Source organism: Leptinotarsa decemlineata, unplaced genomic scaffold (genome assembly GCF_025532065.1).
Source record: "Leptinotarsa decemlineata unplaced genomic scaffold, Ldec_3_MD MMD2_tig00000576_RagTag_RagTag, whole genome shotgun sequence".
Lineage (NCBI taxonomy): Eukaryota > Metazoa > Arthropoda > Insecta > Coleoptera > Chrysomelidae > Leptinotarsa > Leptinotarsa decemlineata.
The window spans coordinates 239,131-256,786 of NW_027412551.1; the positions used below are offsets into that span (position 1 = coordinate 239,131).

At 35.5% G+C, this 17,656-nt stretch overlaps 1 protein-coding gene across 1 annotated transcript in view; it reads right to left on the bottom strand.

Annotated features, from left to right (window-relative positions):
- mAChR-A (muscarinic Acetylcholine Receptor, A-type) overlaps positions 1-17,656 on the bottom strand; it is a 60,971-nt gene that overhangs the window by 7,170 nt on the left and 36,145 nt on the right. The window contains exon 5 of the mRNA XM_074174449.1: positions 15,085-15,296. Within this exon, the coding sequence (XP_074030550.1) occupies positions 15,085-15,296 (212 nt within the window). The remainder of the gene's footprint in view (positions 1-15,084; positions 15,297-17,656) is intronic.

Sequence of the window (17,656 nt, forward strand, 5' to 3'; positions counted from 1 at the left end):
ACAAAATTGAAACATCGTGAATTAATGGCGGACATCGAGGACGATGCGAGCATTGAAATGGACATGATGAATTCACGAGGGTTCAAAATGAATTTTCAAGATGGCATCGTACGTGTCGGCGGAAAAGAGCTGGTGCTTCATGGAAGAAACGAAGAGACGATCAGGGTCCTGTTGGCTGAAGACGTGTGCGTACCTGAAAGGGCTGAAACCATCCTGTAGGCTCGCTTGGATGGAAATACGAGCAGCGGCAAAGTGGTTATGTTCGAGACCAAGATACACGATGAGAAAATTGGACGAGGAATCGCACTGGGGAAGACCATGTTGCGTGTTGATAAAGTTGTGCCAGTCAGGGTCATGAATGTCAACTAGTTATGATCGTTTCTTGCAATCATTTCGAAAAATAGAGAAAATTATGTGAAAGTGTGTGGCATCAAATTATTCGTAAGAAAATGATCTTTCACAAAATGCCGACGAGACACCCCCTTTCCATTTGAAAAAATCAAGTTAACTGGAAAAATTCATATTTGCGACTGTGAAATAATTCTTAAAACGACTGTGAAGTCATAAGCCTAAAATTCGTGTTTCTTCCATGTTACTTGATCAAGAATGAAGCGATTTACACGATCCATGGCATTCTACATCAAAAAATAAAAATTAGAATGAAAATGATTTCATTTGTCAAATGTTGACGAGTGAAGTATTGTTGGACTTATAGGGGAGTTATAGGGGTGTGCCACCTTAGAGAATCACCCGGTATATCCATAGAAAATGGCTGGATACAAGTATATTTCTCATAAAGCACGTAATCTGACAATCGATTTGATCATAGATAATAAATCGAGCAACTAATAACCCTTTTTCAGGGGTGGAATACAAAAATTCGTGTCAGAAATATTCCAAAATGAGAATCATCTGTGAAAATTATTTCGAATGAAATAATTTCATTACAAGAAAAAACATAAGAAGAATACTCACATTCTGTTACATCACTCAACTCAAAATATTATGGAAATTGGGTACAATGGATGTGATTAAAACCTATGATCATTGGTCTACCGTCATTTCGTTATTGAGTGAAGTACTTTCAAAAATTTTCAATTCTTCGCCATATCACAAATTTCTGGTGGAATAAACTCGTTTCCACTTCGAAAGTCAATTTTCTATTATTGTTTTTCACTAAAATCAATGTTTTTTCGAAGGAACTGTCAGTAGTAGTGATTGAATGCGATGTTCTAGAACAATTTTGCGTACTTGGAAGATGAAACTAAAGTTCATCTGCCAACAAGAGTCTGTCATATGATTGACACTTTTTTATAATCATACAAAATATTTTACCAAATAGTGAACGCACTTGAGAGCCTGGAGTAGTGATATAATATTCATTTCTAACTGAAGTTCAGTGGAATCAGTTAAAAAAATGTTGGGTCCATAATATGACTTAATTTTTCACAAACTGCACCAAACGATATGACCTTCACGAACTTTATTTTCAAAAATATTACATGTTTCGCTATCACAGTAGCTTTTTCGTGGTGATAACATGCGGAAAGTTATTTATTTTCTCCAATTTTATATACCACACGTGATCACAAGTAGGAAATGTGGAATATAAAAATGAAATTGTGAAACTTGCCCCCTGGTATATATTGGTCAATCTGGCAGAACATTTAGGAATCGTATCTGGGAACATCATATGAGTATACTCAATTCATGTTTCAGAAGAGAAGTATATCTTTAACAAAGATTTTCAAAATTTCACACATAAAAAAGGCCTAAAGCTAAATGATTGGGTAACAGGATTAATTTTTCTCAAAAAAACAATTGTTTTCTATTCGACGTTTCGAATTTATTTGAATTCTTCTTCAAGGCTCTGTTACAATGAATTTTCATGAACACATCTCCCACGAAACTAATACGATTATTACAGTTTCAATTCTACAATAAATAATGAGTTCCTAATTGAATTACTCACCGAAAAGCAGTTCCTTCGTATTGATAGTATTACTATTTTAAGAATCATCAGACATATTAGATAGATGTATATTAAAAAAAATTTCAACAGACACTCTTCCGAGACAACACCAACACAAAACGATATGAAACAATCGAATGGCTTCATATGTGATTCTTATAAGGTGGTGTCTGTTTTTTATCAACTAGAAGAAACTACTTTTTAGTTAATACTTCAATCAAGAACTCATTATTTCTTGTAGAATTGAAACGATAATAATCGTATAAGTTTTGTGGAAGATATGTTTATGAAAACTCATCGTTTCAGGGCCCTGAAGAGGAATTTTATCAAATTTGAAACGTCGGCAGAAAACCAACTGTTTTTCAAGAAAAAATTGACCCTGTTACCCCGCTACCTTTTCTTTAAAAAAATATTATTGGATCACTAAACAAATGAACTGTAAAGAAATGACTTTCAGTTTGTTAATCACTACAAAAAAGCTACTGTGATACAAAAATATGTGATATTTTTGAAAATAAAGTTTGTGAATATCAAATCGTTGAGAGCAGTTTGTGAAATTACTATGGATCTTCATCAAGTAACGGCCAAGTCAATCAGAAAAAAAAATTGTTTCATTCCATGTCTCAACCAAAAATATAGGTGGAAATTTCGAATGTGTCTGTATAACAATTTATTCATTATTGATGTCACAATTTCTGAAAATAGGAAAAAATGGCGGAAAATCTAAAAGTTTTTGTACGTAAGCGCTTGTTGATCTGAAAGTGAAAAACAAATTAATGCGTTTGATCTTTCATTTTAGTATACTTGAAATTGAATCATTTCATTGAATTATATCAAATATTCGGAATGTGTGATTCTACACAAAAGGGTCCTGTTGATTGTTCACACGTGTCTAACGAAATACGGCAGGTTAATTGGGATTTCAGCTGCTATGAGATTCCGTTCAAAATTGAACATTCTGCATTTCACTCTGTCGTCGTTGCTATTTGATGAGAAATTAGAACCTCACTGATGTAAAATAACAAGACTTTGCTTGAATGTAAAAGGATGCATAGGCAACTTTTTGTTTTCCACACAGTAAAAAGTATTTGTTTAAAGGAAGATCATAGGTTGCTTTGAAATTTTTATCTCTATTGGAAAAACCATTACTTTATGCCAACATCGCCATGCTCCACTAGAAAATCACACTTTTTTCAACAAAGAAATCAAATTTCTTGGCCTTTCAACGACATCATTCGTTTGATTATATCATTGCGAAGATGAACTATTTTGAATCAAGAAAATATAATATCATCTCAAAATTCACCACCTATTTGAAGGGAAAAATAAACTGTTTCAAATGGAGAGCAATATCAACTTGATCTGAACACATAGTGTTTGTTTAAATTCGATTCTGTATCCCTTCAAATAACTCAATTCGTTTATAACAAGAGTTTTGTGAATCTACATACAAAACTATATTATGATCGACTGAAAATAACAGGAATGTTGTATAGAATGAACAGAGTTTTTTTTTAAAGAAGTATTTCATTCATTTCGGTTTAAAAAAAACCTGTGGTGCTCTGGTCTTTCTAGGATTCTCTTAAGTTAGAGGGGAACGGGGAATTCCGTTGTAAGCATCGCGTACGCGCCAATATGTGTCGGAAAGTGATGTTGGTGTGTTACGTTCTTGAGGAGAAAGTGTTTTATGTGTCGGTAGTCAGTGCAATTTCTTTCCGATTATTTTGTATCTACCATAATGGAACAGATTTTACAAGACTGGGGTCTTGCACAGTTGAAAGATATTTTCATGGGTAAGTATTATAATTGGATAAAACTCCTCTATATCAGTAAGTACAGCGTTGTATTCGTTGTACCGAAGAGAAAGTGGTAAACTTTGACAGCAACTCTTAATTTTGCCTTCATTTTGCGAAAATTATAACAATGCTCCGTAATTTTTCACACATGAATTATCACATTTGCCGAGCTCTGCAAGTGTATATTGATTTAACCTGAAAAATCCTCCACGTTGATTCAAATTTGCCAATCTCTTGTTTTAAACATACATTTTATCTTGTTTCAAATGAGAACATTTTCTCTAATTAATTTTTTATTGAAAGATAGAGGTACTTATAGTTTCGACAATAATACAAAAAATACCAAAATAGGCACCAGTAGGTATAAAAATCTTCTATATGTGACAGCCACTTTCTGATTTCAACATGTAAATATTTATTGAATTCCGAAACATCTCTGCTCTCTGTAATCACTTCAGAAATGTTTTTATGTTATTCATTGGGAACAAATTGAATATATCCTACTCAGCATGAAATTATTTGTTAGTTCTCCTTTAGAAATGTAAGAAATAGGTAGAAATATTACCAAAATCACTAGAGATGAAATAGGAATTTCCAAAAAAACCGTGAATGCTGTTATTTAAATAGCGAATCATATTCCTTTAAGTATATCTGTATGATCATGACCTTCATTTTTTTTAACGAAACATTTTATATTTTTCATTGATCCTCTAATAATACTCACACGATACTTTGAATTCCTATAACGGTTCCAAAATTATCATTTTGAAATGCAATCTGTATAGACTTCTGCTCACTTCAAAGGAATTTGAGGTACGTCTTTTGAATTGATCATTTATTTCTGATCAAATAATGTTTAAGCACCTTTTAACTTGCTAGGAATCGTATGTTAAACAATAAGACCTCAGACAAGTTTAAAATTTTGAGGGTTTCATTCGCATGCGAACAACAATTGGGTTGGTTAACGGAATGAACCCACTCAAACAAGGTTTTATTGAAAAAAAATATTGTTTTTTTTTGATTAAGTAGCTGCTGATTTCATATTTTTACATTTCTATATATTTGAATTATTGGCTGAGGATGATGTGCTTATTTCTTCTTCCGTTTCAGAATCCAAGTGATGTTCCGGCAATTGTGTATAAATAAAAGAAAAATGCAGAACTTGATCGACGACAGTGATTTTTTTAATGTTATTCACCAAAATGGCATCTAGTTTTAAAAACTTTATTTGTGTAAAATTACTAATAAATTAATTAATTTTCTTGTCTGAGTTGTAATGTAGGTTTCGATTTAATTTTATTTTTTAATTTGCAATTTGTCAAGAATATGTTCCTTTTTTATAAATGTTTTCTTATTGAATATTTATTTATGTCATTTGTATAACTGTATGATCTCTCAAAACTGTGCGGTAGGAATATGATATTTGAGCAAAGATTAGAAAATTTAGTTCTGTATTACGTTTTGTTTTTTATCACATGCTTTATCAGGATAATATTTATGATTTGCAATTGCTTAAAATGAAACAATCATAATATGTAATGTATTATTTAGTTTCTTTCCTTACCACTTATAGCTGTTCATATTACAAATGAGATACTTTGGATTCAAGTAACTAAATACATCCAAATGAGAGGGACAGTTTATAAACAGAAACATAAGTTCATCTTATGGTGAAGTAAATTAGTTCATTTGATTTATACAAATAGAAGCGTTTCAATGGAAAATGGTTTTCTTCAAAGGAAAACAATTAATTTCTCAAACGGAGATATTTAAATGATGTTCCAAGTAAACATATCATTCTTTCAAAACCCAAAACAGTTTTGCTTCGAGATTAATTTTGCTCAGACTAAAGAATGCATATTTACTTCTCTTGAGCTAACGTGATGATTTCTATTGAAATGTATGCACAATCTTGGTGAAATATTTTTTTTACTTGAAAGAAGCGTTTATTCAGTCCATTTGAAATAATGATTCAAATTCAACTTGAGAGAATATGTTCCTCAGTTTAAAAAATTATTTCTTCATGAATATAGGAGAGCAAGATTTCTTTAAATCAAAATAATTTTCTTCTCATTGAGATTTTTTTACTGTGCAGATCAAAATCCTGAAGAGTTCAATAAGGTAGGTACAGCTAATAAGTCATAATTTTGGTTGGGCCCTTTCATCAAAGCTCCGACACTATGGAGAAAACCCCTGCACCAATAACCATTATTGTGAGCTAAAAGATTATTTGAAGCTTGGGGTAGGAAGGTCAATATTGGACAATCAGTTTACCAAAGTGGTTCAAAAAGAGTTTGCGAGAGTTGGGAGAGAAAATCTAGAATTCCATAAGTTTTTTTTCTGTTCAAGTAACACTTCATTGTGATATTTTCACTGGACAGTTCACAAAATCGCAACAACCGCATCACGTTTTTCGCTATACAATAGCTTTCTCAAGCATTTTCATACTGTCCACTGAAAATCTCACAACAAGTGTTACTTGAATACGTTACGGATCTTCATCAGCTATCCAATTCCATCACATAGTGTTTCTTCTCTTTTCGAACGATATTCTTGAGGCTCATTTGCCTGAGGGGAAGTAAGAAAATGTTAGTTCATGAGTTAATATGCATCCTGCCTAAACAACAATCATTCTGCTTATCAAACTGGCAAATCGACAGATTCAAAATTGAATAATCTTGTAGGAAAAATCACCCAGCAACAATAAATATATTGCGATGGTCATATTTCTCGAAGGAGCAAATGAAAATGCAATACCCAAATCAGTCGAATTAGTATTGGCTAAAAAATACATATATTTGGAAATAACTAGCTGAATGGACGGAATTCCAGTAAACAGAACACCGAGATTTTTCCCGAAGAGGCGATCAGGTTCGGGTTTACCAGGAGCTGCCTCAACTTGGGTTATCAGTTCTCCTTCTGTCGTCACACCTGGTGAATACTTCGATACCTTCAACAGGCGAAAATAAGATCTACACGCTTAAGCAAGTTAACTTGTCATTTTGACAAGAACCACATCAGAAGGGATATCGTGTAATATTTTACAAAGAACGCTGAATGATGTTCGTGATAGCTGCCAGAGGAAACAGATATCTAAAAGATATGTAATGGAATTGGCTGATATACTTGATAGAAATCATAGGGTATGGAAGAAACACTTTATTGTGAGATTTTCGCTATGAACAGTTTTACAAATACGCAAAACGTGTTTCGCCATACAATAGCTTCTTCATGCCTTTCTATATGTCTTTAAGTATATAGACACTGCCGAATGGAACCATTCAAACCAGTGATAACGTGATATATGAGAAATAAAATTTTCTATGTTTCTTCACCACTTTCATTTGTAACTAATGTAGCGGTCCAATCCCAAGTGATTGTTTCCATCCCGGAAGTCGTAAATTAGCAGCCTATAATTCAATGTTGCACAGAGCATTCTCGCTACCTTTATCTGCTAACAATCTAGATAGGGAAATTGAAATAATTATACAGATAGGACATGATAATGCTTTCAACCCAGACTCAATCCCCAGACTCAATCCAAAGTCTCAAATTTACTCATAATCAATATACCCCCAGATCAAACAACCAGATATCAAGAAATTTGTAACTCTAACATATTTTGGTTGAACAACAGAGACATTTGCGGGTTTTTTTTTCGGAAAAAACAATGTGGGTGTGGCATTCAGACCACATGACAGGTTATCGAATTTCTTTTTTAATGCCAAAGATAAAGTGGACAAGATGAAGAAATCTAGAATTCATAAGCTCTCGAGTGCCGGAGTTCAATAGTGTTTATGTGGGACAATGTGATTGAATTTTCTCGAAACGGTATGCTGAATATGAAAAGTCCTTCAGACTAGGTGAAAATGATTCGACGTTTTCAAACCGTTCCTTGGAATGCAATCACAAATTCCCGAACGATACGGAAATTTTGTACTATGCAAGCAAAGGTTGGGAACTCAATTATTCGGAATCCTTGTAAATTCATAAGCATGAGTATTGCGGATGTAATCTGCTAAATGATCAAATCGATTTAGTTTACTGGCCAGTTTTCAAATTAGCACATCCACCTTGTCACAGGTAAACAAATTTCAGGTACTCATTTGAGTTAAAGACCTCTTTTATCACTTACAGTGGATATATAAGCTAACATTATGATTCATTTCTAGTTTATTGTAATTATCTGAAAATGTCCTCATAGCAACTGCAGCAACATTAGTTACAAATAAAAGTGGCGAGAAAAATAGAAAGTTTAATTTCTCATGATTATCTCCTTCCATGTAATAACGGTTACATACATAAATTCATAGTAATAATATGCTTTCTGGCAGCAATCTATCAAACAAAACATTAAGAATTCACACCAATTCCAGAAAAACCCGTCTGAAACTCCGGTTCTTGTATTCATTTTCTATTTAACGAAACAAAAGCTAAGTAACCCTTTGTGTGCAGGTGGTTCCATATAGAGACCTCAAATAAAATAATCTGCATTTGTGTCACAATTTCAGATTTATAGTGAAAAATCTGATGGAGGTGAAAAAGGCTTAGGTCCTGGAGGCGTCAAAGACTTGACACGTCCACTTGTAGGAAAACTCCACAAGGTGTTTTTCGATAACTTCTTTACTTCCGTCACGCTTCTGAATGATTTGCTGAAGGACAACATTTATGGTTATGGAACAATAAGAAGAAGACACAAAAATAAAACAAAAGATATAGTAAATAATAATACAAAAGTAGATAGAGGTATATGCGATTGGGCACTTAGCAAAAAAGGTTTACTTTATCTGATGTGCATGGATAATGAACCAGTTTTATTTCCGAGCAACTTCCATAGTCCAGCTGATGTTCAAACTGTTCCGAGAAAACAGAAGGATGATTTTTCTCGGAATATTGATTGCTTGAAACTGGTAAAAGATTATTTCCATATGGGATATGTAGATCAATCCGATATGTTCGTTTCCTTACACAAAGTGAGAAAATGGTGGCATAGGTTGTTCTGGCATTTCTTGGATCTTACCATAATGAATGCCTTTATAATATTCAGAGACCGGACACCAGATACACAAAGCATGAATCTGAAAGATTTCAGACTGGCTGTTGCTATAGGATTGATTGGTGCCGACTCCAGTATGCCTAAGAAAGGCAAAAGGGTTATACAGAAAAATACCCAATAAATTCAAGGTTTCAGTTCCCGCTGGAATAAGGTTTGATGAATTTGCACATTTACCAGTTTATGGTACAAAGGTTAGATGTGCACATTATAGCACACGCTCCCAGCCTCACAGGACTAGAAGGCACCGCTCTAAGTGCAACGTTGGACTGTGTTGAACCGAAGCTTCAAATGGTTTTTTTTAAATTTCACCAACCATGAATGTGTTACTTTTGTTTACATTCAACTTTTTTTCTCATAGCTTCCTTGTGGTCATGCTTTGGAACTACATGACTGTAAAAAAAGGATTATAAAAATATATTTTCTTCTTGTGAACTAGCAGCAATGTTCTGTTTCTGTGCTTTGATTTCAAAAAAAAGATTTTCTAAAATATACTTGTCACGTGTGTGTTATCAACAGCGTAGGTCACTGAATGTTTGCGAGATAAGGAGGAAAGGATGTCGGAAAACGAGTTATCGGTTCGTTTTTAGAGCATGTCAGTGGAAAGAAATAGTCACATTTCCTCGGCATGATCCTTCAAATTCATTGGACAATGTTTCATGAAGATTTGGACTCAGAATGTGGCTACAAAAAAACAATGAACCAACACATTCCAAAGAGAAGACTTCAATGATTACACAACACAACAAAGTTTTTGTTTCGGGGTTGAAATTAGATGATTTTAATGTATTTCCACGTGTTAAAACCGAAAGTGACCATAAAAATTATATATCAGCTCTTGTTTTCAAGATATAGTATCATTATATTATATATATGTATATTCTTCGGCCTGTACCACACTCAGATAATTTGCCAGTCCCTTCTCCACCCCAAAACTATGAAATTTTAGAGGAAGGTGATGAAGACTGTTTAGAAGGAGCAACCCATCCTTCTACATCCTATGACCCTGATTTTGAGGTAAGCGATAGGTCTAGTGATCCGCACAGAATCAGTCAAGCAGAGTTGAGTGACCTTATAAGAGATCTCCGCTTGTCTAAGGAAAAGGCTGAGCTGTTAGGGTCAAGACTACAACAGTGGAATCTTCTAAAACATGATGTGAAAATATCTCAGTACATACAGCGTCAAAAAGATTTGCTTCCTTTTTTTGAGAAAAAAGAAAACCTCGTAATTTGTTCTGATGTTAATGGTTTGATGGACTGCTTGAATTTGGATCACACTACATCTGAAAGGAGACTGTTTATAGACTCTTCAAAATTAAGCTTAAAAGCTGTACTTCTGCATAATTGAAATCAGCTACCCTCTATTCCTATAGGTCATGCAGTTCACATGAAGGAAACGTATATAAATATGAAAACACTTCACCAATCAATCAAATATGAACAATACAAGTGGCACATCTGTGGTGATCTGAAAGTCATTGCTATACTCCTAGGAATGCAATTAGGGTTCACCAAGTACTGTTGTTTTTTGTGTCTGAGGGACAGTTGGGATAGAAAATCTCATTATAAAAAAATGAACTGGCCTACACGAGACCTGAACCATAATGAGAAAATTGTAGTTTACGAGCCTCTTGTAGATCCTAAGGATGTTCTCCTTCCCCCATTACATATTAAGTTGGGACTAATGAAAAACTTTGTGAAGGCCATGGACCAGGAAGGACAAGCTTTTAAGTACTTGAGAGCAAAGTTTCCCAGGTTGAGTGATGCTAAAGTCAAGGAAGGCATCTTTATTGTGCTACAAATCCGTGAAATCGTAAATGATCCTGCTTTTGACATGATTTTAACAGGAAATGAAAAAAGAGCCTGGGAAGCCTTTAAGGGGGTTGTACATGGGTTTTTAGGTAACAAAAGAGATGATAACTTCACAGCATTGGTTAAAGAGCTTCTTCAAGCTTACCACCAACTTGGATGCAACATGTCCTTAAAAATTCATTTTCTTCACTCTCATCTTAATTTCTTCCCACAAAACTGTGGAGCTGTGAGTGACGAACGTGGAGAAAGATTCCATCAAGACATTGCCTTAATGGAACAGAGATATCAGGGCCGTTGGAATGAAGCAATGCTTGCAGACTACTGCTGGTCTGTGTGTAGGGATGCTCCAGAAGTGTTTTATAGAAGACGAGCTAAACGACAGCGATCTTACAATGAATCGGATGGACTTAATTGAAATTTGGTGGTACAAACTTCTTTTATTTGTCAAAACACTAAGAATAATGTTTTTTTTATTAATTTTGTACTTAAAATATTCTAAAAGAAACATAACAATATTGTTTTATGTACTTTCATTTTTCACGTATAGTATAACTACTCTTTAAGATTAAGTACTGTGTATCTCAAAAACCAGAGCTAATAAAAATTTTTCATTGCTATTTTCGTTTTTATCACCCCAAAATTAGTAGAAATTGACTAATTTAGTGTAGGAAACATTCAAAAAATATTTTTTTGTTGTGTTGTGTTATTTTTATCAAAAATGGATCGGTAGAGATGGGCCAGTGGCGTGCATGGCCACCCAACCAAATCAAATCCATTTTGATTAGGACGAGTGAGAAGGTACATCGAATGGATTGTTTACCAAATTTCTCCCACGTATAGAAGATGCGAAGCAAGAAACACTACAGTTTTCAGGATGATCACAGGACGAACACGCTAAAATGTATAGAAAATTCGTTCAGGAAAAGAATGATCACGTATTTATTGTAGAATATGGTCAACATTTTCAACATCTTCTGGATGTAAGATTTATATTTTTTTGCGTTATTGATTTTCGATTCACAACTTATTTATAGCAAAATTACCAAATATTCCATCATTATAATAATCAGTCTGAAAATTCTCAGAAACCAATATTCAAATGGTCAAATTATGATTGGTTCTAAAATAATGCATATTTCCATTCTTCATTTCTACCAGAATATTTGAGTAGTTCCTAGAATATGATCCCAATGTTTGTTTGAATATTGAAATTTGAGTACTATATTTTAGAGCGCTGAGATTTTAAAATATAACCTTCGTCCTCGTAGACAATGCACATACTGATAAATTGGTTAAGGCTTCCGCGGCCGAGATTTTCAGTGTTACTATCTCCATTCGGGTTTGAAGGCCGTCGTAGTTTGAAAATGCATCCTAACGTTTCGGCAGAACAAGTTGCTTGCTCCTTCAGAGGTTTATTCATGTTGATGATTTACCGATGACTGGTGATTTCTAGTTCGTAGGTTAGATTAGGTTAGATAGGTTGTATTTATGTTGACTCAGGTTGTCCGCCTCTCTTGTTGAAGCGTTGCTGTTACCAGTGTTATTACCTGGTGATGACGTAACATTATATTGCGCATTCATCACTTTAGCATCTTTTAGTATAGGATTCCAAATCCGGTTAATCGTTACCGCCTCCTCTTTTCTGTTGTAGTTTTCCGTATGTTTATGGATTTCACATCTCCAAACAGTATGGTGTAATCTCCTTCACTAGGTGCATGTTCCGCTACTGCCGATTTGTCTATTTGACCTAATTTACAGTTTCTCCGATGTTTATTCAGCACTATACACATGGATCTTTCGGTGGTACCGATACGAACTTTTCCGATATATCCCGCAGCTAATAGGGATCCCTTTTATCTTCCGCAGATCTCAGGCTTTGATGTATTTCCCTGGTGGACTTAAAAACTGTTTTTGTTTTATGCTTCTTTAAGATTTTTCCGATTCAGTCTGTAATCCTAGCGATGTACCGTTTAAGTTTCCTTCCTATTTTGACTTGTGGAAGTCTTTAGTTCCATGACCTTGTTGATTTCGGTTACACTGTATATATTCGATCTTAAGGCCACTTGAAGGTGATCCCATTTCTCTTGTAGGTGTTTCGGTTCATATATTCTACAAGCAGTTCCATTAGGGTGTTGATAATTCCCCGCTTTTGACTTGGATGGTGGTTCAAAAGTGCATGCAGATATGTGTTCATATGTGTCAGTTTTTGGTACAATTTATGTATCAGTCGTGTGCCATGCCTTCCGATGAGTACATCTAGAAAAGCTATTCGTTGTTCCTGTTCAGTCTCCATGGTGAATTTGATGCTAGGCTGTTGAGCATTTATGTGGTCTAGAAATAGGTTCAGTCTGATTCTCCCATGCCTCCAGATGACGAAGGTATCATCCACGTATCGTAGCCAAATGGTTGGTTTGAAATCGAAAGCGTCGATTGCCTTCTTTTCAAATTGCTCCATGAAGAAGTTGACTATCACCGGGCTGAGTGGACTTCCCATCGCTACGCCGTCTAATTGTTCATAGAAATCTCCTTCCCATTGGAAGTTACTTTCCGTGAGGCAGGCCCTGAAAAGTTCAAAAATATCACTAGGACACAGGTTAGCTATCTCTCTCAAAGAATCTTTCAGCGGGGCGTTGGTGAATAAGGACACAACGTGGAAACTGACCAGGATATCACTTGGCTCCAAGGTTATACTCTCACTTTCTTCCACAAAGTCTGTCGAATCTTTGACGTACGAGGTTGTTTTTCCAACTTAAGGCTGGAGGAGCGAGCATAGGTGTTTTGACAAGTAATACGTAGGCGAACCAGGTGAACTCACTATAGGTCTCAACGGAACTTCTTTTTTGTGTATCTTTGAAAGACCATAGAAACTTGACGGGATGGCTTCTGTTCTCAGAATGGTGTCTGATGATATCTGCTATAGTAGCAGACTGAACGTTTGGTATTACAGGTTCTATTAGACCACGACCTGCCGGCCTGAATTCTGATCTCCACAGTCGATTATAATTCCAAAAATATCAGTTTCATATATAGTATATATCTGAAAGGGAATGTAGAAGAATTTTAAAGTTATGTATCCAAATGGGAAAATATACGTAGTTTCACCCGTGGATTGGGCTACGTATCGGGCGCGTCTCCAGGTGGCGGATGAGGGGACAGGAGGCCCTGTCCGGTAAGTCAATGTGTTCTTACAGATGGGGTCGCCGGACTCCTAGTCAGTGGCAGAAGTAAGTAAGGTGAGGGGAACTAAAACTCCACAAAAGCCTTCGCAAAACTTGCCTGGTTGCCCTTGGGGCTACACACATGAATTAAACAAACACAAAAACAGAAACAAAAACCAATCCCGAGGCTGGACAGGAGTGCTCACCCCAATCTAAGGCGATGGCTGGGGATAAAAAAAAATGTCCACACGAGTCTACCGCTTGGAATGAGGCTGGACATATGTGATGTAATACAAAGGCCAAGGCGTAAGTGCATTTTCGGCGACGAAATCAAAAGGAGAAAGAGAATGAAGGAGGCAGGAATAGCAGCAACTATAAGTGCACCCTCCTCCTCCCCCATTCCACCTCCAACAGCAAGGGCACTTTCTGCGGCGTGTGCTAAGAGCTCCGCCTTGAATGAAGGCAAGAAATCGGCTGTTCACCTCCACGGAGGGAACCCCAAGAAGGTTGAAGAAGCCGCGCAATGACAATAATGTCGCTGCACCTTCCAAAACCTTTACGTAGGCCACCGTAAGAGTTGCCAAAGAGACTGTATGTTCGGCGAGTCTTGGCCTACACCTGCCAATATAAAGGAGATGTCTCCTAGTGACCTATCCACCTTTCTGGAAAGGACAGGATGGACGATGACCTAGGAGGATGTACAATAGGTCACATGTGGCCTAAGTGCTGTCGGTCTACACTCACCCTCCCTACTCTACAGATACAGATACGTAGTTCCATTCGAAATTTTTAAACGTTCAGAAACAGATGGAGTTTGAAGGGTTCCATCGAGTACGTATACATCGTTACCAAAACCCAAAATACTTGAAATAATTATATTAAAATCCCAACTAGCCATTTTCATGAGACATCCTATTGAATAGTCTATTGAATAGTCTGCAAAATAGGTTATTTTGAAACAACTTGGCAATAACACAAAAATAATTGAAAATGAAAAACGCTCAGAAAGATTTAAGAATTTGTATACTGGGTATTTCATTGAGAAAATGATAACTATGGTTAACTACGCTCATCTAAATTACCTAATATCTGAAAAAAATTATTTCAAAATACACCTCTCATTTGTATCCTAAATAAAAATATTGAACAGTTCGGAAAATTGTTTCATTCCAGACCGATATACCGAGAAAATCTCATTGACTCACCCTGTATAATAATGTATCCCAAATAATAAGGGTTTGAATGTGATCTATCCGATTTCAAATTCACAGTTAAAATCATTCTAATAACTCACTTGATCACGTTGAGCGAAGTACACCGGGAGACAGAACTCTGCAGCGGAGTGTCAAAGGACACAGGTGTGATGCAGCCCTGACCCTGTTCACTGGGACTCTCCTCCTCCGTATCACTGTCTTCCCGTCCGGAGTACCACCATGCTATGCACCAAGCTCGAATTCGCCAGATACTCGATAGCCAGCCTCTTCTCCTTTCGGGAATTAGGATGACCTTACAAAAACTCAAAGTCAAAAGGCCATCGTGGCATAGAATCTATCTCAAATGAAAAATATATTTGGAACATACAGAAAATATAAAATTCTGTTCTAAATCTTTCACATCAGAGTACTCGTTTAGCAACGAATCTAATGAACTGTTAAGTCTGCGATTACCGATGACGCAAGCACTGCAGAAAAATATGTGGGACATTCTGTCTGTACGAAATTGGTATTTACGTTGAATTTTATTCGCTGTGAATCATATTCGTTCAAAAAACCATCTCTGGAAGTTTATTTCATAATAACGTCGATCTCCAAGTGAAATAATCCTTGAAAAGGATAGTTCGAGGTGTGTTTAGTTGGACTTCTCGAAGTTACAGGTGGCTTCATTTTTCTACGAACTTATCACATACATCGCTCTGAATGGAAAAAAACAAGATAAGACCCGATGCAGACGTTGCGGACGCTTTTGAAATGCATTCATTGTCCCTTTCATGAGCCACCACAGACGAGCGAATGCAGGTTGCCTCATGAAATACAAATACGATAGAAACAGTGTTAGGACATCGGAAATGTATTTAAACTTGTACTCCGAAAGATGACAACCACATTGAACTATGATCAAGTATCAAAATCTGACCCAGTTTGGTTCGTTTGAAAAGCCAATGAAAACATACGGAGACAGAATCAACAATCTAAATTTGATAAATGTGGTGTGTATGAGGTAAATTAGATATTATGTCCTTTTCGATGAAAATAGAACTTTAAACAAATAACAATAATTAACTAAAATGCAAAGACAAAAGTAAATCACAGCAAATGCTCAAAATACTGGCCTTGTTCATGATAATACAACTGTGCCCTTCTTCGAATATTATTCACTGCACGATTAATATATTTCCTCCTCAATATTCCAAACTCTCTAACAATGCTCTGTTGAAGGTCCTCAATAATTTGATATTCCCTCTGACCATAAACTCTGTTTTTCAGTGTATCCCATAAGCATGCATCCATAACACTTAAGTCTGGAGACCTTGCTGGCCGCCTCACCGGCCTATTATTCCCTATCCATTTATTACCAAACCTTTCAGTCAGGTAACTATTAGCAGGGGAGCCCACGATGCAAAATGAGGATTTACTCGAGCGTCATAGAGACCTATTAGGTTGCATAGCTTAGTGATAAGAAGAAAAAAATGTTATATAATATATACCTCTTCATCGGTGGGGGAAGCTGCAATAGATCATTGAATATGTAAAAAAAACTGTTGCATGAACATACTCGAGCGCGTCAGATATTGATACCATCAATGTCCTACGAATTTTTAATAATGTTGGTATGTTAATCTGATCGTTTGCATGATGTGTGTGGTTGTACGTGAGGATTGAACTTTTTTTTAAATTAATCGAGCGCGTCAGATTTTCTAAGGGAGTGTTAAGTGCACCAAAAAAAAACTCTCATTCAATAATCTGACGATTTCGATCTGAGGCAAACTCGCGGCCATTATTATAATGTGCAAAAAAAATCATCATTTTGAAATGCTCAATCACATCAGATTAAGATATATATGGTTCATCTTTATCTTTTAAACGTGCTGTCTCATAATCTGACGTTTATCTAGAGGGATTCGCCTAATCTGATAAAAAAAATTTTTTATTTTTTTTCAATCATTGAACTTAATTAATTGAAGAGCTCAGGAAATAGCATGCAAATAAATAAGTGTATGTTTTTTAAGTAGAATACGTGTATTTATAAAAAATAATTTAAAGAAATAGCTCGAAAAAATTCAGTTTTTTATAATCAATTGATTAATTATTGAAGAAAAGAGAAATGAAACTTCCTATGTTTTTTACCACTTTCATTTGTAACTAACGTTACTGCAGTTACTTATACAATATATAAGTTTGAATATGTCCTTATAGGACGAAACTGCAGTAACGTTAGTTACAAATGAAAGTGGTAAAAAACATACAAAGTGTTAGTTACAAATAAAAGTGGTAAAAAACATAGAAAGTTTCATTTCTCTTTTCTTCGTTATGATTTTCTACCACGTAGTAACGGCTACATCCATCAATTAATTGAGTAATTAATCATCATCTTCATCACGAACAAGTCTCTGTGATCAACTGTGATGCCGTCATGGAAACAGAATTCAGAGGGGGACGGAGTGAGAGAGTAATAGATAGAGAAAAAGTAAAAAAGGAATACAAACGCGGAGAGGGAAATATAGGAATCACGCAGCTGCACGCATTAAATTTTCTCGACGAATTTTTGCTATTTCGGCTTGCAGAAATCGTCAGATTATTATTTTTCGATATCCTTCAGTTATTTTCTTCAAAATAAAAAAATTTGCTGCGCTCAGGAATGTCAAGATG